General features: G+C 42.3%; 1 protein-coding gene across 1 annotated transcript in view; it reads left to right on the plus strand.

Annotated features, from left to right (window-relative positions):
- LOC106608787 (phospholipid-transporting ATPase ABCA1) overlaps positions 1 to 22972 on the plus strand; it is a 253841-nt gene extending 230869 nt beyond the window's left edge. Inside the window, exons 47-48 of the mRNA XM_082977279.1 lie at positions 15080 to 15323; positions 21731 to 22972. Of these exons, the coding sequence (XP_082833405.1) occupies positions 15080 to 15323; positions 21731 to 21856 (370 nt within the window). The 3' untranslated portion in view covers positions 21857 to 22972. The remainder of the gene's footprint in view (positions 1 to 15079; positions 15324 to 21730) is intronic.
- The last annotated feature ends 438 nt before the right edge of the window (positions 22973 to 23410 follow it).

A 23410-nucleotide genomic window follows, 5' to 3' on the forward strand; every position in this document is an offset into this window, starting at 1 on the left:
TCGCGAGAGTTTTTGTAGTGAATTGCTATCGGTCAGTTCTTGGGACACAGTGAATACTTTTAAATTAATAAGTGTCACAATCTCTTTTGTGTAATTAATGTTTCATGAGGTGTGGGGCCGTTAATGACTGAAAAGGCAGTTAAAGGTCCAATGCAGCTGTTTTGATCTCCATATCAAATCATTTCTGGGTCAAAACTTTACTGCTCTTGAAAAATAATACAAAGTGCAATTTCTCAAGCAAGAATTTTACTTGGACTGTCGGGTAGTGGTCTGAGTGGGGAGGGGAAAACTGAAACCAGCAGTTATTGGCAGAGAGGTTTGGAACTCTTATTGGTCTATTAACTAATTTACCGATGTCACCAGGCAGACCAAAACTCCATTCCACCAAAAACAGGCCGAAATTTCAGGTGGTCTTTTCAAACAGCTCTTATACTAAAAGGCCATTATCATCATTTTCACAATTTCACAGCATTATTCGAACCTCAGTGTGGAAATATATAAATAAAACACAAGAAAATCGAGTTTTTGACTACACTGGGCCTTTAAGGACTGTATCTATTTTCCTTTCCACTCTCTCCCCCTGCCACATGCGCCTATGAAATGACAGAGAAACGGGACAGACGGACGGACGGGGGACGGGGGGCGAGTGTTTGATCAACCATTTTTAAAGTCAAGCTGCGCAAACCACTATGCAATGTAATCTATTCACATTGGAAGCATGCTTTTCTCCTGCTTGTTTATGTAAATTCTCCCCGCCATGTGGCGAGGGAGGTGTGTGTGTACGTAACGTCTCCCTAATACCCAAGCTGTTGCAGATTTGGAGTGGAAACTTCCATCAGCGTGTCACTGGGGGGGGGGGGGGATGCAGGTGGTGTACTGCTGTCACATTAGTGACTGACCTCCACCCTCTCCTTCTCCCATTGCTGAGAGAGAGTGTGGAATCTCGCCACAGGTGCCTCTCACATTTTGACCCCCTATAGCGAATGTGTAATACACGCTAGCCCACCTCACCCCCACTGATCCTCCTCTCCTCCAAACATCTCGCTACATTACACGTATTTATTTATTCTCCTGCTGCCTCTCTCTCTCCCCCCATCGCCTCATCTCTTTCTCTCTTCCCAGCTCTCTCTCCCTCATCTCTCTCTCTCTCCTCATCTGTCTGTCTCTCTCATCTCTCTCTCATCTCATCTCTCTCTCTCCCCATCTCTCTCTCCCATCTCTCTCTCCCCATCTCTCTCTCCCCATCTCTCTCTCCCCATCTCTCTCTCCGTCTCTCTCCTCATCTCTTTCTTTCTCCCCATCTATCTCTCCTCTTTCTCCCCATCTCTCTCTCTCTCCCCATCTCTCTCCCCATCTCTCTCCTAATCTCTCTCTCCCCATCTCTTTCTCATATCTTCCCTTCTCCCATCTCGCTCTCTCCTCATCTCCCCCTGTTGCCTCTCATCGCTCTCTCTCTCTCCCATCTCTCTCTCATCATCTCTTTCTTTCTTCCCATCTCTCTCTCTCTCCTCATCTCTCTCTCTCCTCATCTCTCTCTCTCCTCATCTCTCTCTCCCCATCTCTCTCCTCATCTCTCTCTCTCTCTCTCCCCATCTCCCCATCTCTCTCTCTCTCATCTCTCTCACCCCATCTCTCTCTCCTCATCTCTGTCTCCCCTCATCTCTTTCTCTCTTACCCCTCATCTCTGTCTCTCTCTCCCCATCGCTCTCGCTCTCCTAATCTCTCTCTCCTAATCTCTCTCCCTATCTCTCTCTCCCCATCTCTCTCTCTCATCTTCCCATCTCCCTCTCCTCAACTCCCCACTGCTGCCTCTCATCTCTCTCTCCTCATCTCTTTCTCTCTCCCATCCAACCTGCTCAAGCCTTTGTTTGTGCTGCCCTCTTTAGGCCACACCGATGACCTGTCTTCCCACCTTCTCATTGGAGAAGCCTGGCCAACAGTCGCATTGTTTTAACAACCCAAACCTGTATATCAATCCGGCCTCAAATGAGCCAAAATAGCCCCATTCAAATCAGAGAGCCCGCTTAATGCAGATAGGGGATAGACAACATTTTAAGAGGGTGCCATTTTTCATGGCCTCATGATTGTTTTGCCTTTAAGAGTTCCCTACCTACCTGATCCATGACCAGGTTGCATTTCAAATTAATAATTCGTCTGAAGGGGGGAATTTATGAAAGCCCAGCACAAAAAGAGAACCCGGGAGATGAATAAGTGGTAGTAAATATATTTTTTACAATCCAGAGGGATCCCAGGTGTTAAATAAACTGAAATGAAGTGCAGGGCAATGAAAGAGCTTCTACATCTCCCCTATTAGCTTGTCAGGGAAAGTGAGAAGGACGCGGGAAACGGGACCCTAACCTTTTCTTTTCCTGTGAGTTACATCATTCATATGTCTGGAGATTGAGGGGTTATGCGGCTAGCAGATGCTATATTTCGCTGCATCGTTGCAACTTTTTTGTTTGTTTGTCCTTACTTAAGGGGAAGCAGTGAAATAAAATATAAAAGAAAGCTGCAAAGTGCCTTTAATGCATTAAGGTAATGCGGCGTGCGCAGCAGGAGAGTTTTATAAGAGTGTCTAAAAGTTGGGATCAATCTAAGGATGTTGGCTTTGAAAAGTCTAATAAATCTGCTCTCGCTCTCTATGTGGATTGACTCGGGTGCACTGTAGCTAAGTAGTACACCAACTAACTGACTGTCAGTGTCTGAGATGGATGGGAAAATAATACCCCTCGCGGTTTACAATGCATCAGCGCGTAGCTGTAATTAATAGTGTTTGCACACGGACAGATATCTAAAATCCTCTACGGCCAGAGAAAGCATGTGTGTTCATGAATGCAGTTTATGTATGCAGAATGTGTGTGTGTGCGGGCACGTGTGTGTCTATTCCAGACCTCATGTGAACAGTACGTTTTGAATAAAACATGCCTGTGCTGTGTGCATATCCATCGCCTGCGGGTTCTCTGTGCCGAGGAGCTTAAATGATGACCCCTATGGGCGACCTCTGTGTGTGACCCCCTCAAGGACTTCCTGCCCGATTAAAGCACGGCCACTCAGGCCCCTGGTGTGACCCCCCCCCTCCGGACACAAGTAAGGTTGTAGTTGGTGACCTTTTACCTCTATTCTGCCCTCTCTTTTCACACTCTTCCTCACTCCACACTACACAGCACTCCAGCAGGTCTCTGCCCCTCTTTCTGAAGCTGGATGTTATTTGTTTAAAATTACACGGTTTGGGACTCTCCAACTGAGTCGGGAGAGTAGAGAGGGGAGCGGAGAGAGAAGACAGAGGGGGGAGAGAAGGGAGAGAGGGAGAGAAGGGATAGAAGTGAGGAGAGAGGAGAGGGGAGCCAGTATAATCAGAGAAGTTAGATATAGAGGCTCTGTGAAAAACTGTGGAGCTTCACTTGTAACAGCCCTCGTAGGGACCGAGTCTGAATAATGAATGAATAATGAACTGTTGGATGAGATTTAAACCTCTGCCAACTAGACAGACAGACAGACAGACAGACAGACAGACAGACAGACAGACAGACAGACAGACAGACAGACAGACAGACAGACAGACAGACAGACAGACAGACAGACAGACAGACAGACAGACAGACAGACACGTGCATAACGTGTAGGGGAATATAGGGACAAGTGGTCAATTTGGGATTGGGCAAACAATTGACGAGTGAAGATGCTAGCATTTTCTATTGTGTTGAGATGATCTTATTGTGGTGAGATAACAGAAGGGTATAAATGGGGAAAATGAATATATAGCCCACCATTCTTCCTATAACCACAGTGTAGCAGAGAAGAGAGAGAGAAAATTGATCAGCCGCTTTTTACCACCGCTAACAAGAAGCATTTGATTACACATGCAAGCCTGAAACCCTTTCTCGCGACGCTACCGACCATTATTGCATTTTTTTTATGTTTTCGTCTTCACTGAGCTCGGGACTTCTGAAGCTCGGCTGCTCCTCACCGGCTTCAGACAGGCAGACTTCCTGTCTGGCCCAAGCCCATCGCTAAGTGGAGGGGATTTTGTCAGACTCTTGATTGGATGATGAATCGGGTTTGATGAAAGCAGGCTTGATGAGAGCTTAGTCTCAAAACGGGTGAGATGTCAGAAGACTCCTGGCATCTCTGTTAACTTAGCCTTTTGTTCATTCAAACTTTGTACTCATGGCCTATTTCAAAATACTATGGAAGGAAGTCCACTCTACTTTGTAATCACAGGGAATTGGACATTGCCTACTACTTACTAAAACTACATACTAGGTACTACATACTATTTAGAATGTACTGTTTAGTAAAAGGTATGCAGTACGAAACAAATATAAGCAGCAACAATAGACTCACCCTAATTTGAAAATACACTATCTAATGTTGTTTCCCATCATTATTTCAATTTGATACAGCCCCTTATTTCATTATCAGCTGATTATCAGCTTTTGTCAAACACATGTGGGTCTAAAAAGATGACTCTCTACCTCAATAGCATGCATCCAATTCTACTAGATGAAAAGCCGAAATGACTATGACATCCTGGCATTTAAAGCATCCTCAAGTTTCAACATTTCACATTCTATAAAATGTTCTATTATCGCATATTCAGACACGACCATGGCTTGTTATATGGTATAAGGATGTATTGGCATTGAAAGGCTCTATGGGTCGACAGACATTTTAAATATGTACTGTGAGGCTCTGTTCCAATATCTATACTAGCATACAGCTTATAATGAAGCAATGTACTGGCCGTGGATTCTAAGTTGTATGCTAGTACGAACATTGAAACATAGCCTTAGTGTGGTACTTCGAACACTTCCAACCTCGAGTAGCCATCTTTGTATTGGAGGACTCGCCCGTCCACCCAGGGGAAGCATTTGCCTTTTCACCACCACCGAGCTTCACAGCCCTCTCCCACAGCCCCCTGAGATAGTGGAGGCTGAGGCTTGCTCACCATATCTCTAATTACTATTAAGGGATTGCTGCCTTTCCTTGCATGTAGCACTTAACAGCCCACAATGGACATTTCCACAAGTAAATATAACATTAGGAGATTAATTAAGCAGAAAACAACAGGTCATAGAGCACTAACGACAAAATAACAAGGTAAAGTGTCTTATTTTGTGCTCAATAGACACAGCGTAAAAGCCAAGCAAAATGCAAAATTGTAATTAGCGGACATAAGGCTTTGGCGGTCATGAAATTTTGTCAGCCGGTAATTGTCATGCAAATGACTGCCGGTCTCACGGTAATTGACCGCTAATTAACATAAACACATTTAGCAACTCCAGGCCTCCACAAGTACAAGCCTGTGGAATATATGCATTTTAAAAAGTCTAAGAAATCTATTTAATATACACCATCACAAAAAAATAATTATTTATTTTAGGCAGGTGTAAAGAAATATTATGATATGAAGAAAATGTATTTCAGAAGAACATAATACTGTGCCTTCACATTATGCAGCCCATATATGTTTTGATTTCTCAGACATTTTGTTGTATCAGGTTTGTATCATTCACAACTAAAGTTGGCAAATAACTCTAAATCTACCGAATAAGACCTGTTTCAAATGACCACTTTTAAGTACAACATACAGTACAGTAGGCCGACTCATACAGTATGTTGTCTGACTTTGAATGGGTGTATCAATACACCCAGTCACTACAAAGATACAGATATCCTTCCTAACTCAGTTGCTCAATGGCTGAGATAGGAGAAAATTGAGGATGGATCTACAACATTGTAGTTACTCCACAATACTAACCTAAATGATAGAGTGAAACAAGAGATGCATGTACAGAATAAAAATATTCCAAAACGTGCATCCTGTAAGACACTAACGGCACTAAAGTAAAACTGCAAAATAAATGAACTTTATGTCCTCAATACAAAGTGTTATCTTTGGGGCAAATCCAACACAGCACTGAGTATCACTTTTCATATTTTCAAGCATGGTGATGGCTGCATCATGTTATGGGTATGCTTGTCATAGGCAAGAACTAGGGAGTTTTTGGGGATAAAAATAAATAGAATTGAGCTAAGCACTTGCAAAATCCTAGAAGAAACCCTGTTTCAGTCTGCTTTCCAACAGACAATGGGAGACAGTACTATAACCTAAAACACAAGGCCAAATATACACTGGAGTTGCTTACAAAATGTGATTTATTAGAGACTTACCAGAATGCCTCACAGCTGTAATCGCTATTCTAACATGATTCTAACATGTATTGACTTATGGGATGTGAATACTTATGTAAATTAGATATTTCTGTATTTAATTTTCATAAAATTTCTAAAAACATGTTTTCGCTTTGCCACTATGAGATATTGTGTGTAGATGGGTGAGGAAATAAATAATTGTAATCCATTTGGAATTTAGGCTGTAACACAACAAAATGTGGAATAAGTCAAGGAGTATGAATACTTTCTGAAGGAACTGTAGCAGCTTCTATGCGCACTCGCTCTGTCTTGGGAAAAATATCCTTTATATTTTATTCAGCTAAGTTCAATTATATTGTTCTTAATATAAAATCATATAATATAAAATAATGGCACAGGACTTATAAGGATATCTTGTCTTCTAAATTAACTAGCTTACAGCATATGAAATGGCGCTTAGCCAGACAACATACAGTACAGTAGGCCGACTCATACAGTATGTTGTACTTAAAAGTGGACTTTTGAAACAGGTCTTATACGGTAGATTCTCAGTTGGTAGAGCATGGTGTTTGCAACGCCAGCATGGTGTGTGCAACGCCAGGGTTGTGGGTTTGATTCCCACAGGGGGCCAGTACCAAAAAAAAGGCATGAAATGAAATGTATGAAATGTATGCATTCACTACTGTAAGTCGCTCTAGATAAGAGCGTCTGCTAAATGACTAAAATGTAAATGTAAAATGTAAATGTAAAACATATATGGGCTGCATAATGTGACTATAGGCTATTGATGATTAAAAATAAATTAAAGCTTGCGCTCTGTTCCTGCACACGCTGTTCTCTCAAGCGATCATATTTTCACCCATCAGACTATTCTTAATTTAACCCTGTTTTTACTAATATGTAAAATGAGTTTTGATTTAGAGTGGCCCATTGTGAAATGGGCAGGAACAGGAATAGGGTGAAAAATACATGTCATCCGTTAGCACTGGAATAGCGAAAGGAGGCGCTTTCTCATGTCTCGTTTTTCAATCCGGCCAGGTTGGCTCCTCCGGTTTTATAGTGGAGCAATGCTTTATATTAGCAGCTGAAAAACAAATATAATAGCAGGAGAAGGCTGGCACCCACCTCTTTTTTGAGGAAACCATCAAAACTCTCCTTTCACACGGCATTAGAATAAGAACACTTATTTCACTCAACACATCAACCACTGTTTAAAGAGCATGCAGCCTCTCACTGTGCGACAAGTAATATTCCTCCCAAACTATGTACAACATGTCAAATCAAATTTTATTGGTCAAATACACATGGTTAGCAGATATTAAGGCGAGTGTAGCGAAATGCTTGTGCTTCTAGTCTGACAGTGCAGTAATATCTAACATGCAATCTAACCAATTCACAACAACTACCTTATACACACAATGTAAGCAGATGGAATAAGAATATGTACATATAAATATATGGATGAGCGATGGCCGTGCGGCATTGGCAAGATGCAATAGATGGTATAAAATACAGTATACAGTTGAAGTCGGAAGTTTACATACACTTAGGATGGAGTCATTAAAACTCGTTTTTCAACCACTCCACAAATTTCTTGTCAACAAACTATAGTTTTGGCAAGTCGGTTAGGACGTCTACTTTGTGCATGACACAAGTAATTTTTCCAACAATTGTTTAGAGACAGATTTTTTTCACTTATAATTCATTGTATCACAATTCCAGTGGGTCAGAAGTTCACATACACTAAGTTGACTGTGCCTTTAAACAGCTTGGAAAATTCCAGAAAATGATGTCATGGCTTTAGAAGTTTCTGATAGGCTAATTGACATAATTTGAGTCAATTGGAGGTGTACCTGTGCATGTATTTCAAGGCCTAAATTAAACTCGGTGCCTCTTTGCTTGACATCATGGGAAAATCAAAAGAAATCAGCCAAGACCTCAGAAAAAGATTTGTAGACCTCCACAAGTCTGGTTCATTCTTGGGAGCAATTTCCAAATGCCTGAAGGTACCACGTTCATCTGTACAAACAATAGTACGCAAGTATAAACACCATGGGATAACGCAGCCGTCATACCGCTCAGGAAGGAGACACGGTCTGTCTCCTAGAGATGAATGTACTTTGGTGCGAAAAGTGCAAGTCAATCCCAGAACAACAGCAAAGGACCTTGTGAAGATGCTGGAGGAAACAGGTACAAAAGTATCTATATCCACAGTAAAACAAGTCCTATATCGATACAACCTGAAAGGCCGCTCAGCAAGGAAGAAGCCACTGCTCCAAAACCGCCATAAAAAAGCCAGAATACGGTTTCCAACTGCACATGGGGACAAAGATCGTACTTTGTGGAGATATTTCCTCTGGTCTGATGAAACAAAAATAGAACTGTTTGGCCATAATGACCATTGTTATGTTCGGAGGAAAAAGGGGGAGGCTTGCAAGCCGAAGAACACCATCCCAACCCTGAAGCACGGGGGTGGCAGCATCATGTTGTGGTGGTGCTTTGCTGCAGGAGGGACTGGTGCACTTCACAAAATAGTTGGCATCATGAGGAAGGGAAATTATGTGGATATATTGAATCAACATCTCAAGACATCAGTCAGGAAGTTAATGCTTGGTCGCAAATGGGTCTTCCAAATGGACAATGTGTCACGACTTCTGTCGAAGTCAGCTCCTCTCTTTGTTCGGGCGGCGTTCGGCGATCGACGTCACCGGCTTTCTAGCCATCGCCGCTCCATTTTTCTTATATCCATTTGTCTCGTCTTGTTTCCATACACACCTGGTTTTCATTTCCCCAATTAAGCTACTTGTATTTAACCCTCTGTTTCCCATCATGTTTTGGTGTCTAATTGTTTCATGTTGCTGTGGTGTCTTTTTACGCGCTTTACTTTTGTTATGTTCTGTGTATTTGAGCACATTGATTTATGTTGTGCTCTCGTTTTGGAACTTTAATAAAGTGCGCCTGTTTACATCACGCTACTCTCCTGCACCTGACTTCGCCTCTTTTATACACGCTGACACAATGACCCAAACATACTTCCAAAGGTGTGGTAATATGGCTTAAGGACAACAAAGTCAAGGTATTGGAGTGGCCATCACAAAGCCCTGACCTAAATCCTATAGAACATTTGTGGGCAGAACTGAAAAAGCGTGTGTGTGCAAGGAGGCCTACAAACTTGACTCAGTTACACCAGCTCTGTCAGGAGGAATGGGACAAAATTTACCCAACTTATTGTGGGAAGCTTGTGGAAGACTACCCGAAACGTTTGACCCAAGTTAAACAATTTACAGGCAATGCTACCAAATACTAATTGAGTGTATGTAAACTTCTGACTGACTGGGAATGTGATGAAAGAAATAAAAGCTGAAATAAATAATTCTCTCTACTATTATTCTGACATTTCACATTCTTAAAATAAAGTGGTGCTCCTAACTGACCTAAGACATAGAATTTTTACTAGGATAAATGTCAGGAATTGTGGAAAAACTGAGTTTAAATGTATTTGTCTAAGGTGTATGTAAACTTCTGACTGTATGCATATGAGACGAGTAATGTAGGATATGTAAACATTATTAAAGTGGCACTATTTAAAGTGACTAGTGATACCCTTGTTAAATCCATCTATTAAAGTGGCCAGTGATTTGAGTCTGTATGTTGGCAGCAGCCTCTCTATGTTAGTGATGGCTGTTTAACAGTCTGATGGCCTTGAGGTAGAAGTTGTTTTTCAGTCTCTCATTCCCAGCTTTGATGCACCTGTACTGACCTCGCCTTCTGGATGATAGCGGGGTGAGCAGGCAGTGGCTCGGGTGGTTCTTGTCCTTGATGATCTTTTTGGCCTTCCTGTGACATCGGGTGATGTAGGTGTCCTGGAGGGCAGGTAGTTTGCCCCGGTGATGCATTGTGCAGACCGCACTACCCTCTGGAGAGCCTTGCGGTTGAGAGCTGTGCAGTTTCCGTACCAGGCGGTGACACAGCTCGACAGGATGCTCTCTATTGTGTATCTGTAGAAGTTTGTGAAGGTTTTAGGTGACAAGCCACATTTCTTCAGCCTCCTGAGGTTGAAGAGGCGCTGTTGTGCCTTCTTCACCATGCTGTCTGTGTGGGTGGACCCTTTCAGTTGGTCCGTGATGTGTACGCCAAGGAACTTAAGTTTCCACCTTCCCCACTACTGTCCTGTCGATGTGGATAGGGTGTGCTCCCTCTAATGTTTCCTGAAGTCCACGATCATCTCCTTTGTTTGGTTGACGTTAAGTGAGAGATTGTTTTCCTGACACCACACTCCGAGGGCCCTCACCTCCTCCCTGTAGGCTGTCTCGTCATTGTTGGTAATCAAGCCTACAACTGTAGTGTTGTCTGCTAACTTGATGATTGAGTTGGAGGCGTGCATGGCCATGCAGTCATTGCTGAACAGGGAGTACAGGAGAGGGCTGAGAATGCATCCTTGTGGGGCCCCAGTGCTGAGGATCAGCGGGGTGGAGATGTTGTTTCCTTACTTCACCACCTGGGGTGGCCCATCAGAAAGTCTAGGACCCAGTTGCACAGGGCGGGGTCGAACCCAGGGTCTCAATCTTAATGATGAGTTTGGAGGGTACTATGGTGTTTAATGCAGAGCTGTAGTCAATGAACAGCATTCTTACATAGGTATTCCTCTTGTCCAGATGGAATAAGCCAGTGTGATGGCGATTGCATCGTCTGTGGACCTATTGGGGAGGTAAGCAAATTGGAGTGGGTCTAGGGTATCAGGTAGGGTGGAGGTGATATGATCCTTGACTAGTCTCTCAAAGCACTTCATGATGACAGAAGTGAGTGCTATGGGGAGATAGTCATTTAGTTCAGTTACCTTAGCTTTCTTGGGAACAGGAACAATGGTGGCCATCTTGAAGCATGTGGGGACAGCAGACTGGGATAGAGATTGATTGAGTATGTCCGTAAACACACCAGCCAGCTGGTCTGCGCATGCTCTGAGGACGCGGATAGGGATGCCGTCTGGGCCAGCAGCCTTGCGAGGGTTATCACGTTTAAATGTTTTACTCACGTCGTCCATGTTGAAGGAGAGCCCACAGTCTTTGGTAGCGGGCACTGTATTGTCCTCAAAGCATGCAAAGACCTTGTTTAATTTGTCTGGGAGTGAGACGTCGGTGTCCGCGACGGGGCTGGTTTTCTTTTTGTATTCCGTCATTATTTGTAGACCCTGCCACATACGTCTCATGTTTGAGCCGTTGAATTTCAACTCTCCTTTGTCTCTATACTGACGCTTTGCTTGTAAGATTGCCTTGCGGAGGGAATAGCTACACTGTTTGTATTCGGTCATGTTTCCAGTCGCCTTGCCATGATTAAGTTTGGTGTGATTAAGTTTGCGATTTCAGTTTTGCACGAATGCTGCCATCAATCCACGGTTTCTGGTTAGGGAAGGTTTTAAAAGTCACAGAGAGAACAAAACATCTCCAATGCACTTCCTAATAAACTCACTCACCGAGTCAGCATATATGTTGATGTTGTTGTCTGAGGCTACCCAGAACATATCCCAGTTCACGTGATCGACGCAATCTTGAAGCGTGGAATCCAATTGGTCAGACCAGCGTTGGATAGACCTAAGCGCGGGCGTGACCTGTTTTAGTTTCTGCCTATACGAGGGGAGCAACAAGATGGAGTCATGGTCAAATTTGCCGAATAGAGGGCGGGGGAGGGCCTTGAGTGCATTGCGGTAGTTGGAGTAGCAGTGGTCCAATGTTTTGCTCGAACGGATGCAACAATCAATGTTCTCAAATTAGCTTTGTTAAAATCCCCAGCTACAATAAATGCAGCCTCAGGATATATGGTTTCCAGTTTACATAGAGTCCAGTGAAGTTCTTTCAGGGTCGTCGAGTTATCTGCTTGGGGGGGATATACACGGCAGTGACTATAATCGAAGAGAATTCTCTTGGAAGATAATGTGGTCGGCATTTGATTGTAAGGAATTCTAGGTCAGGTGAACAAAAGGACTTGAGTTCCTGTATGCTGTTATGATTACACCATGAGTCGTTAAACATGAGGCATACACTCACACCCTTCTTCTTACCAGAGAGATGTTTGTTTCTGTCGGCGCAAAGCATGAAGAAACCCGGTGGCTGTACTGACTCTGACAACATATCCCGAGTGAGCCATGTTTCCGTGAAACAGAGAAAGTTAAAATCTCTGATGTCTCTCTGGAAGGCAACTCGTGCCCTAATTTCATCCACCTTGTTGTCTAGAGAATGTACATTGGCGAGTAATATGCTCAGAAGCGGTGGATGGTGTGCTTGCTTTCTAAGTCTGACCATGAGGCCACTCCATCTGCCTCTCCTGCAGCGACGACGTTGTTTTGTGTTGGCCTCTGGGAATAGAACCAATGTCGAGGGTGGAGCTCCGAACAAAGGATCTGCTTCAGGAAAGTCGTATTCCTGGTCGTAATGTTGGTAAGTTGACGTTGCTCTTATATCCAATAGTTCTTCCCAGCTGTATGTAATAACACTTAAGATTTTCTGGGCTAACAATGTAAGAAATAATACATAAAAAAACAAATTACTGCATAATTTCCTAAGGACTTGAAGCAAGGTGACCATCTCTGTTGGCGCCATCTTGCTCTTTTCGACTCTCCAACCCTGTTCCAGCAGCTACCCAGTGCTTAATTTGGGAAATGTGAAGTCTGTTCGGAAACCTCGATAGTAACATGTTTTCACAACAAAACATATTTCATTACACTGTTGACAGCCCCTCTCTCTGCACTCGAGAAAGGAATGAAGGAGAGAGAGGAGGAGATAGAAGCGCACGATGGTGAGATATTCTGTAGCTAAAGGTAATGTGTCAGCTTATTGATTATGAAAATATAAAACATGCCCTATTACTATGCTATTCAAAATCAAATACAAATTCACTGTAATTGTAGGCTAACTCTGTAAGCCGCCCTGCACAATCAATGAACCAACAGCATCGCCTATGTTCTCTCCCAGACTCATTGATAGAAATGTTGGAGCATAACATTAGGTAACCAGTCCATCCAGTATGCATAAAACAGTCCACACTCAAAGCAGATGACTAGAATTTGTAGAATTTTGGACTATAGGCTCGACCAGTTATGTACCAAAGACATCTTAAATCTGTGTTTCTTTCTGCCGTGCATAATATGCGGTAGGCTATTAGGCTATGTATTGTGTAATGGCACAATCATTATTTTAATTCCGGGGTTTTTTGGGGGGGGGGGGGCTTGGGATCAAATATAGGCCTATGCGTATGGATAAGCTGTAATATGCGTATGAGTGTTTTGAATTAATCTTCACCTTAGAAAGCGCTGTCCATTTCATTGTGTTTGGATTTGAACCATTTAAACAACATCCACAACGACCATGTTTTCCACTCAGTTTCAACCTGTTGTTGAACTTGTTTCTTCAAATTGATCATCACAGTGAAGTGAGTTTTTAAATCATCATACTGTTTTGATGAAGTGTTTGATGTGATCTTCGGTTGTATTTGCATTGATGTCAGAGTGGTTAGAGGAGCAATAGAGCCCTGAGTACCAGGCCATTAGCGACCCGACGATTGTTAGCAAGTTGGGTACTACCAACGCATGTCCAGAGTAGCCTACTCCAGCTGTGAGGGAGCATTTAATGAGAATCATATTTTGGTGTGTTTAAAGTGCTGGTGAAATGGTCGGGAAATATTTTTTATTCATGTCAGAATATTGGAAAGGGAATGAATGAGCAACGCTTAATTCAAATGGATTCAATGAGTTGAACATCATCACGTGTGCCACAATGTCTTTGTTTGTACATTCTTAAGAGACACAGAAATAATGAATCAGAAAAATCCGATTTTGGATTCACAATAACCTCCAAACAACTAATTATTTTGAGGCATTCAGTTTTTGTATTTTTTAGTAAACATATAAATAAATACTGGGACTGAGACATTAGACTTTGCAGAGGTATACATACCCTGAAAATATATGTGCTTAGATTGGGCTCGGCTTTAAGATGGCCAAGATGGCTCATGTCAAGGTGTTTCAAGTCTGATGACAGAGAAGAAACTATACCCCCCCAACCTCGTCAATAGCACAGGGTGTGTTCCACATATGCACAGTCTGTACAGATTGTTATATAATGTTAATGTGATTGCTGAGATATTAAACACTTAAATAGTCCAGATATTGAAGACTATGGTTGAGTCCCAAATGGCACCCTATTACCTATACGGAACCATTTGGGACACAGATGATATTAAATTCGCCAGGTATTGTAAAGATTTGATCATTTTTACAGACCTGTGTAGAAACTGTGTGTCTGAATGCACCCCAAGTGTCACACCATGATCCACTACTTATAGGTACACCCAAAGCACCATGGGTAAATCTACATGCCAACTCATGGCTTTGTGCAAACTCAGGACTTAGACAATGCTCCTAGCGTCAGCATCTTATTAACAAACATAAACAAGGGAGGGTGGGGAAAGAGAAGGATGGGAGAAAAGGAGGTGGAAGGAAAATTCCTTCAGGAGACAAACAACTCACAAGTTTCTTGGTTGTGCCGACTCACGCCGCTCTTGCCTGCTCGTGACGCACCTGCTCCTCGACTCGCCGTGTGCACCGGGAGCTTTCAACCAGCCGGGGAAATTAAGATAAATTATACGTCCCCCTCCCTCGCTCACTCTCTCTTACATTCCATCCCTCTATCCCTCTTTCTTTTATCACATGTTTATGTTAACACTAGGGCACCGCCGCTAGGGCACCACCGGCGCTAGGGCGGCACCGCCGCTAGGGCACACGCGCGTGAAAAGTGTGTGTGTGTCTGCTTGCACATGTGCATTTGTGCGTTGCTTGATGTGTGTACTTGTAGCTATGTGTTCGTACCTTTTGTCTGTCCTTATGCTTTGATTGATGTGTATGTGTTTATTCATTAGTGTCTGTTTTCCCCAGGTTCGGGGACGGCTACACTGTGATCGTGAGGGTGGGCGGCTCGCCCCCCGCTCTGGGCCTCGTGGAGGAGTTTGTCCACGAGACCTTCCCGGGTAGCGTACTGAAGGAGAAGCACCACAACACTCTGCAGTACCAGCTCCCCCTCAGCAAGGGCGCTCTGGTCAGCATCTTCAGCCAGTTCACCACTCATCAGCAGAGGCTGGGCGTGGAGGACTACTCTGTCTCCCAGACCACTTTGGATCAGGTAACCAGGTTAACCCTTCATTCAGTAGTTTTTCTGGGTGAGGACCATAGAGATACTATAGTGTTTCTATGGTATTTTATTTAATTATGTTGTGGGGACACACAGGGCATTTTCTTCCTTCCCTGCACTAACATTGCTGAGTCAACAAATCAAGTTGTATGGCCGGTGAGGGCAAATCTTAAAGCTGGGTGAACGTCTGTAGACACTCCAGGAGTGGAGTTGCCCATCCCTTTTATGGCAATGAAGACATATATTATCGGTACAACACACTTCCTTTAAGAATTGTACACTGAATGCTGATAGACTTGCTGTTGAATGTCAACTGCCTCACCTCACGTTTCCAATTGGATGTGTGAAGCTTGAGATCTGATGTAATCAAGCCTCTGAGAGGAGAGTGTGCCTCGCCCTCAATGATGAACATTAGCACAGCAGTGGAGGGGTCTGGGTAGACAAGAGCACCTTAAGAAGACCCAGCAAAGGTCACCTGTCCACTCATCCTTGGGGAGAAAAGGAGAGGAAAGAAGGCCTGCCTAGATAAAAACAACCCTCAGCCTGAGAGCCTCTCGAAAGCAACTGCCAGGAGAGGAAAGAAAAAAGAATGAAACGGATGAAAGAAAGAAATAAAATAATAAATAAAAGAAAGAAAGAGATAAAGAAAGAAAACAAGAGGAAAAACAACATGTTCGCCAATGCAGCTATGGAGCATATTTACCAGATCACAGCGTAAATAAAAAATCACACGCAGGCTATAAGGTCACTGCACTAAAACACAAAAGGGGTAAAAAAAAAACACCTATGGGGACGGAGATCAGACAGTCACCTTTCAGCTGGTGATTTATTGAGGAGAGCTCTGACCTACAGGGTTCTATTTTCGGCTGGTGTTAAGACGGCACTAGTGTCAAACGCAAGTTAGTTTGCAACTTCGTCATGTAAAAACTGACGCACTGGCATTTTCCAGCTCTAATGCCAGGTTTTTAATTTACCTGTCTTATCAGCTCGCTTGCGCACAGATGGGCGAGGTGGAAATATTTGAGGAGTGTCATTAAAAACATGAAGTGGTAATTTCAGGAAGCGCTGATAGGGATATTTAAGACCAACCAAAAGCTGATTTTAGCGGTAACGCAGTTGGTTATGAAATGAATTTTGACAGCGGAAACTCAGCCTATCCAGCTGTGATGCACACTGCCCATATGCGCATGGAACAATATTAGCCAAATGTGCGTTGGGTGCCTGTATACTTCGTATTTCTAAACATAAAAACCTTTTTTTCCCCATTTAATTGTATTTGGTTAGAAACCAAATACCTCCTCTCAATTAAGTTATATATATTTTTTCTGACCAATGCAATCGCGAAGTAGTCAAGACTGTCGATAAAGGGTTTGGCTCCTAAGACTGCTTGGAAATACATCTAAATCACCAAAGCTTTATTCAAATATCCAGTTTGAAAGGAGTAAAACAGCTGACATACCCTTTTTATCTATGCATTGTAGGCAAGCACACATGATTTTAGCCATGCAGGTCCAGTATTGGATGTGCGTAAAAACCCACTCCCACTCTTTAGTGTCCATGCCCATCATGAAACGAGAGATGAGAACCTTTGTGAATACCGGTGAACCTCGTATTTAGAAGTTATCTGTAACCTGTAAAAATTGCTTGTTTTCCGTTTCATATTTTCAAAACCCATGCCCTCCCTTAGGCTATAACGAAGGCTGGTTCAACAGCAATGCGTGTCTTTTTTTACAGGTATTTCGTTCAATTTTATTACAACCGAACTTATTAGAATGATTCACCTTCCTGGTTTTATGGTGACAACGTCCGTGGCGTGCTTGCAATGGAACTTCTGGAGATGTGTGAATGCGATCTGTAAGATCTGATCTGTAAGATGTTTCCGATTAGGTTCATAAAACATAGGCCTATTTAGGAGCAGTATAACGGTGAGTGGACATTCTCCCTTTCTATTTATATTGGATCTTTGTCCAGCTACTGTGAAAAGTTAGGATGTGCGTAAAACCCTCCGTAGTCTGAGCTGTTTTAATATTATATGACCACAGGGAGAAATTAAGGTGCCTGTAAGTGTGACAGCCTATTTAAAACAAGTTTTGTTTAGTTTAGAATTATTTGTTCTCTTTTTAGGCCTTATCAATAATTAAGTTAATCTTGCTTATTGACAATGTTTTGCTTGTCCACGCTCAGTCATAATGCAATTTACAGTAGGCCTTGCCCTTATATCATTGTGAATGCTATTGAAGCAATGCAATTACTTAGACCAATGTGGACTGCAAATGGGTTCAAATTAACGTATTTAGCAAAGATAGGTCTACATTTTGTTATGTTGTTCCTGTAAGCCATTTAACAAACTTTAACAGACTAACATTGGGATTTGAGTTGATTCCATGGCAATACATAAAAGACGTAAATACAGAACTTGAAGCAGCCACATAGTTCGCCATGGAGCAAGTTCTGATTGGCCAATGAGGGGCCATGCCTCGACACACCCACAACTTGTTTATTCATCAAAACCCAGCCCTTAAGCACCAACTCCAGCAAGTGCCCCGATAATTGTAAAAATAGCAGAAAATGTTTCTGACACACCCCTGAACCTACAGCGCTACCTCCTGCGCTAAGATTTACCATTGCTGTAGGTTTGTTAAAATAGACCCCAACATGTAAGATCTGGCTCACACTACAATTCATATTGATCCAGCACTAAGGCTGAGGCATTAACGCCTTTATTGAAAGAAAGGTCCCATGTCCGAAATGTGTCTTGCCTACAACTTACTACAACAACCTAGTGGCCTTGTCTGAAATCTGTCTCGCTTACTACTTACTAAAACTACATACTAATCTTACTACATAGTATTTAGAATATACTGTTTAGTAAAAACGAATACTGTAAACTACAAATATCAGCATACTAGTCTCATCCTACTGAGAATGTGTCATCTAATACACAGTTGTGTTGATTCCCTCCATTCCTTCATTTTGGTACAGAGCATCCCCTCAGCTGATTATCAGCTGTTGTCATGACGACTCTCTTCCTCAATATTGTGCAGTGAATTCTACTAGATGAAAAGCAGAAATTAGTATGACATCCTGGCTTTTAAAGCATACAACATTTTTGGACCGAGTTTGGGAAACCCTGATCAAACGCACATTTGCGTTGTTCTCCGCCATTTGTTCATTGTTTCTCTATAACTAAGTACACACAAATTGAAAATACACAATCAACTTGAGCACTAGACATTTTCAGAGGTACTGTATCTTCCCCTTTATGGAAAACAAAGGGTTACCTCGTGCCTGATAATGAGTAGTAAACACTAATGCAGCTTCTATGTCCCTTATACATGGACAGATAAGTGTCACCTCAATTTCTACTGTTCGTCCCTGAAGAAAAGTCATTTTTTGCTCCACACATTACAGAGAGCATTTCAAAGACAACGGAACAAACTAGCATATAGCTGACGTGGACTGGGTTGGCCTGTAGTTAAAACGTGCACTGTGGCGCGTGTGGCGCACTGGGACTCCACCGCCACGGCAGCGAGGTTAATTGAGCGCCTCTGAGTCCTTCTCCTTGCCACGCGTCGGCGGCCATCTAATAAACACCCAAATGCCATAGTTAATACCCATACCCATCTGTTATTAACTAAATGTCAGTCACAAGCAGCGGAGCATGAAGTCTAAGTTATAATAAACTAATGCTTAGAAGATTAGAGGTGATTGGAGAAACATGTTTTGTAGTGAGTACAGTGGGAGAAGAGATGTTAATACTGCATGTGGCGTATGAAATGCTAGTATTTGAAAGCATTACATGCACAGTTGCACACATCCAATGCCTTTGAGCAGATTGCGGGATATCAAATATATTCACTAAAGGATAAAAATATGTAGCATAGTGCAATCTCTGCTCCCATGTGGGTTATTGGTGACAACATTTTGACCACTTACGTAGCTCTGCTATATGGAATGCTCTATTGTTCGGAATGGGTGTTGCAATGCGTTCACAAACAATACATTGTTTCCAACCTTGACAAATACACGGTAGTCAACCTATAATAGTGTTCCGGTATGTGCTCTGGGTATTATATAGTTTGCGCAGAGAACATTATAGTATATTTAAGTAATACTGCCTGAAAACCCAGAAATTATTGTGTGACAACTCCCAACAAGGGCTGTTCTGAGGCCTGAAGCGAATCCAAGGCCTGTGGTTGGAGGCAACCAGTGCTTCCTCTTCTTTGGCAGAGAATGGTACGTCCCACTCACGTCATTGCCAGCTAAAATGGTACTCCAGCGTTTTCTGTTAGGCTGCCAAATGTTAGGCTGCCAATAACTTTTTAGTGAGCTGTCACACCGATGGCCACTCACAGCCATGATTTCCCTTGCCTCCAGGTCCGCATCGGATAACTTTTGCATTCTGAAGTTCTTTTACATGTTTTGACCGAGTCGTTCATTCTAATTCTATTCATTAGACATTGCTATGCTAAACAAATCATTGGCATGTCGGTAGCTAGCAGAGATTCAAAGATGATGAGAGACAAGAACTTCAAATAATTATGATGTAATAAATATCCAATAGGCCTACATAGGCCTCACTGCTCTGAAAAGTAATGAATGGAATTCCGAGTGTTTGCGGTTTCCATGGTGAATTATTAGTTCCACATTCATTCTTGGGCTAGCTAGCCTACTGGCATAGGAGAGATCACATTTGTAAAATGATACATTGTTGCACAGGTCATAGAGGCAGACAAGTAGGTTTGAACAACCCCAGAATGTTGCAAAACAAATAGTAGCGAGATTAAGAGAGATTAAGTTAATGAATTTCCTGCCTGGGCTGTAGGACAATGGAATTATGACATTAACATTAACACGTCATGGTATTTTGTTGGCCCACCACTCCCGCATATCAACCAATCAACACCCAGGATCCATACAACCCGTTTTATAAAGAGCTGTCAAACTCTGATATGGAAGGCTAAAGGCATAAATGTTTTAAGCCTCTCAGCATACTGTATTCAACCAATGGCATCTGGGGTTAAGATTCAAATAATCCCCTGATAGGTGGAGTTGAAGATAGGCATGGAGAAATGCATTGTTGTTGTTTTTACACTTCCTCATTTCCTCCTTAATAAGATGTCATAACGGTAAAGTTATAGAAAGAAGTTTTGTCAGCCATTTTTTTAAGGAAGCCTGTTGCATTTGCTAAACTTTAGTCTGTCAATCTCAAAATCCCAAAGAGCCCAGCAGTACGGTTCTTCACAGCACTAGTCCTCCTCAATTTAACAGGAAGTGTGTTTCAACGGGATCTAATGCCCAGGATCCTCCTCCATCAAAGGTATCACATACCTACCGTCTGACGTTTCTCTTGAGTCTCGAACGAAGACTTTCTAGTTCCAATTAAGATGGTCGACATTATCTGAAACGGATCACGAAAATTGGTGGAACCCTCCCCTTTCATCTCAAATGAAACACGCCAGGCTGATTGAAAACAGAGTCCGGGCTTTATCTTTGACGCTGAAGTTAGAAGAGTGAACTTGATTCCACAAGGGATTCAGAAGATGACTGTGGAGGAGGAAGAGCTGAGGAGGGGTGGTGGAAATTTTTTGTTTTTGTTTTCATCGTTCCTCCTTTTGTCTGTCTTTGCTGCCCAAAGGAAATAAAAGGGCACTTGTTTTATGCCTCAAAGGTGACCGTAGGCATATTGTGTGGCCTTATTTTATAGGCTGTAACTGTTAAGAAAGATGTACTTCATAGGCAGCGCCTAATGGACTAGGCGGAGAAGAATAAACATCCCCTGTAAACTGTTGTTTCACTGCAGAAACAATCTCCGCTTAAGTGGCTAAACTCGTTCCCTGAGATAGTATGGCGTAATATTAGTTATGTTGATCCGAGACATGGGATTTGTTATACAATCTGGCCATCCCCCATTTCCTCTTAGGCCTATACATATAAAGTCACTTCATATCTTAAAATATATGGTGGCTTTCACAGGCCTTTTTGCTTTATTTCGCTTCCTTCTTGTCTTGATACTTTACCTGATGAATACAAGCTTTTACCGTTGTTTCCCCACCCTGTTACACAGACCAAGGTAAATAAAGAAATTGTTGTAAATATTGTTGCGGGGGGGGGGGGGGGGGGGGGGGATCATTATCAGGATGCCTTCGGTCTCGTTTCACAGTGGAGTGTAAGACATTTAAGGATACATTATAGAAACGTGTTTTGTTGAAATGTCATTAGAATGAACAGATCGGATACGTTGATTGACTTTCGGTTGACATTTTTTAATAATTCTTAAAACCAAACCAACTACAAATTAACTAAACTGAAACCCATTCATATGAACAGATTTGTGTGTGCATGTGACATGCAAGTCCCTCCTGCATCTACTCTCACCACCATGTCTTCATCCCCAGGTCTTTGTCAACTTTGCCAGGTACCAACATGAGGAGGACAACCATGCTACTTATGACAACAAAGTGGACGTGTCCGACGAAATGCCAATGAAAACTCAGAACCCACCTGTCCCAGAGAGCGCCTGAGTCCCAACGTTCACCTCATATTCTATCACTGAACAGCACCTAGCGCTGTATATCTCAGGTCTAAGCTTGTAGATAGATTTTGTTTGTTTTACTTCTGCCAGCTGGCACAATAATGTTATAGTATGTTATTATGCAAATGTTAACCGTAAATAACACATATAATGCAATTGCAGAGTGAAATAAGGGCAAGTAAATGATTGGTAAGTGATTGGTCTACCTGCTTCATCAATGTATAGATTTTGTCATGCAGTTATTTTTTGGGAATGCTTTATTATGATGAAAAACAGACACACTTAATCGTAGTGTGGTGTGGTGAAACACAGATTTTCCTCAGACCTTGTCATGCTAAATGACATGGCTAGGAAACGGCTCTTCCTCAAAGGTCAACACATGCTACTATGTTGCCCCTCGACATTCTCTTACAAATGTTGTTGCAATTGTTTCACTAGCTACTGATGAAACATGTAATACTTCCCAAATCGCACCCTATTCCCTATATAGTGCACTACTTTTGACCAGATCCCTATCAGTCTTCCAGGACCATACTGTGGATATTTGCACGTTAGCCTCTCCTTCATTCCAAAATTAGAATGGCGTGCCCAACTTCGCAAAATATGCATTGAGTGTGATACAGAGTTGAGAGCCTTACACTGTGTACTTGCAGGATAAAGTGTGCATTCAATATAGCCTATCCTCTGTCTCAGGATCCCTCTGTAGAGCTGTAAAGATATATTTGTTTGCATTTGTACTGTTTACATTTGATAAAACCCATGTAGATATGCGTATTATACAACTATGTTGGGAGAAAATGCAGGTAGATATTTTTTAACAATGGTGAAACCACACCAAGCACTTTGTCAGTTTGCATACATTACTTTGCAGGTGCACTTAGCACTTTCTACCTAAAGCAAATAACTTCTCTGTATGTGTGTGTTTCCCTCATGAGCACTAGGGTTCACTTTGAGAGCTCAATGTAATTTGTATGCATGTCCCCCGCATTACTATTCAATGTCCCCCGCATTACTATCTTGTTCATTGTAAAGAATAAGGAATCCTATTTGTACTGAATATTGCTTTATGCCAGGACAGATTATTAAACATTTGCACAAATTGTCATGCGACTAGGAGTTGAATTTGTAACTCCTTAGCTTTATATGCTCCGGGATTCTTTGGGCCGTGTTCAAAAGTCACTTTGAGCGACTTGAGAGATATGTGGCAGCCACTTTCAATATCTCACTCTGCTGCCTCAATAAGTGCATCGTTCTTTCGTTCTTTGTGTAACTCTCCCCTTCGTTCTTTTATAAGCCTTCAATTGTAGTCTATCTTTGTTGTCACTCACGTGTGCAACACTTCAGCTTTGACATAGAACTCCGCAAATTGTGTGATGGTGAGTCATTTATTTACAGCCAACTGAACAGTGGTGGACCATAATACACAGACAGGATGAGTCACACTTTTTATCATCCCCCTGTCAATCATTGTTTTCTTTCATTCAAACACACCCGTTCCCTCAATAGTTTTTCTTCAGTTTACATTTTTGCAAAATGTACTTTT

This window comes from Salmo salar, chromosome 07 (assembly GCF_965601325.2).
Source record: "Salmo salar chromosome 07, fSalSal1, whole genome shotgun sequence".
Classification (NCBI taxonomy): Eukaryota; Metazoa; Chordata; class Actinopteri; order Salmoniformes; family Salmonidae; genus Salmo; species Salmo salar.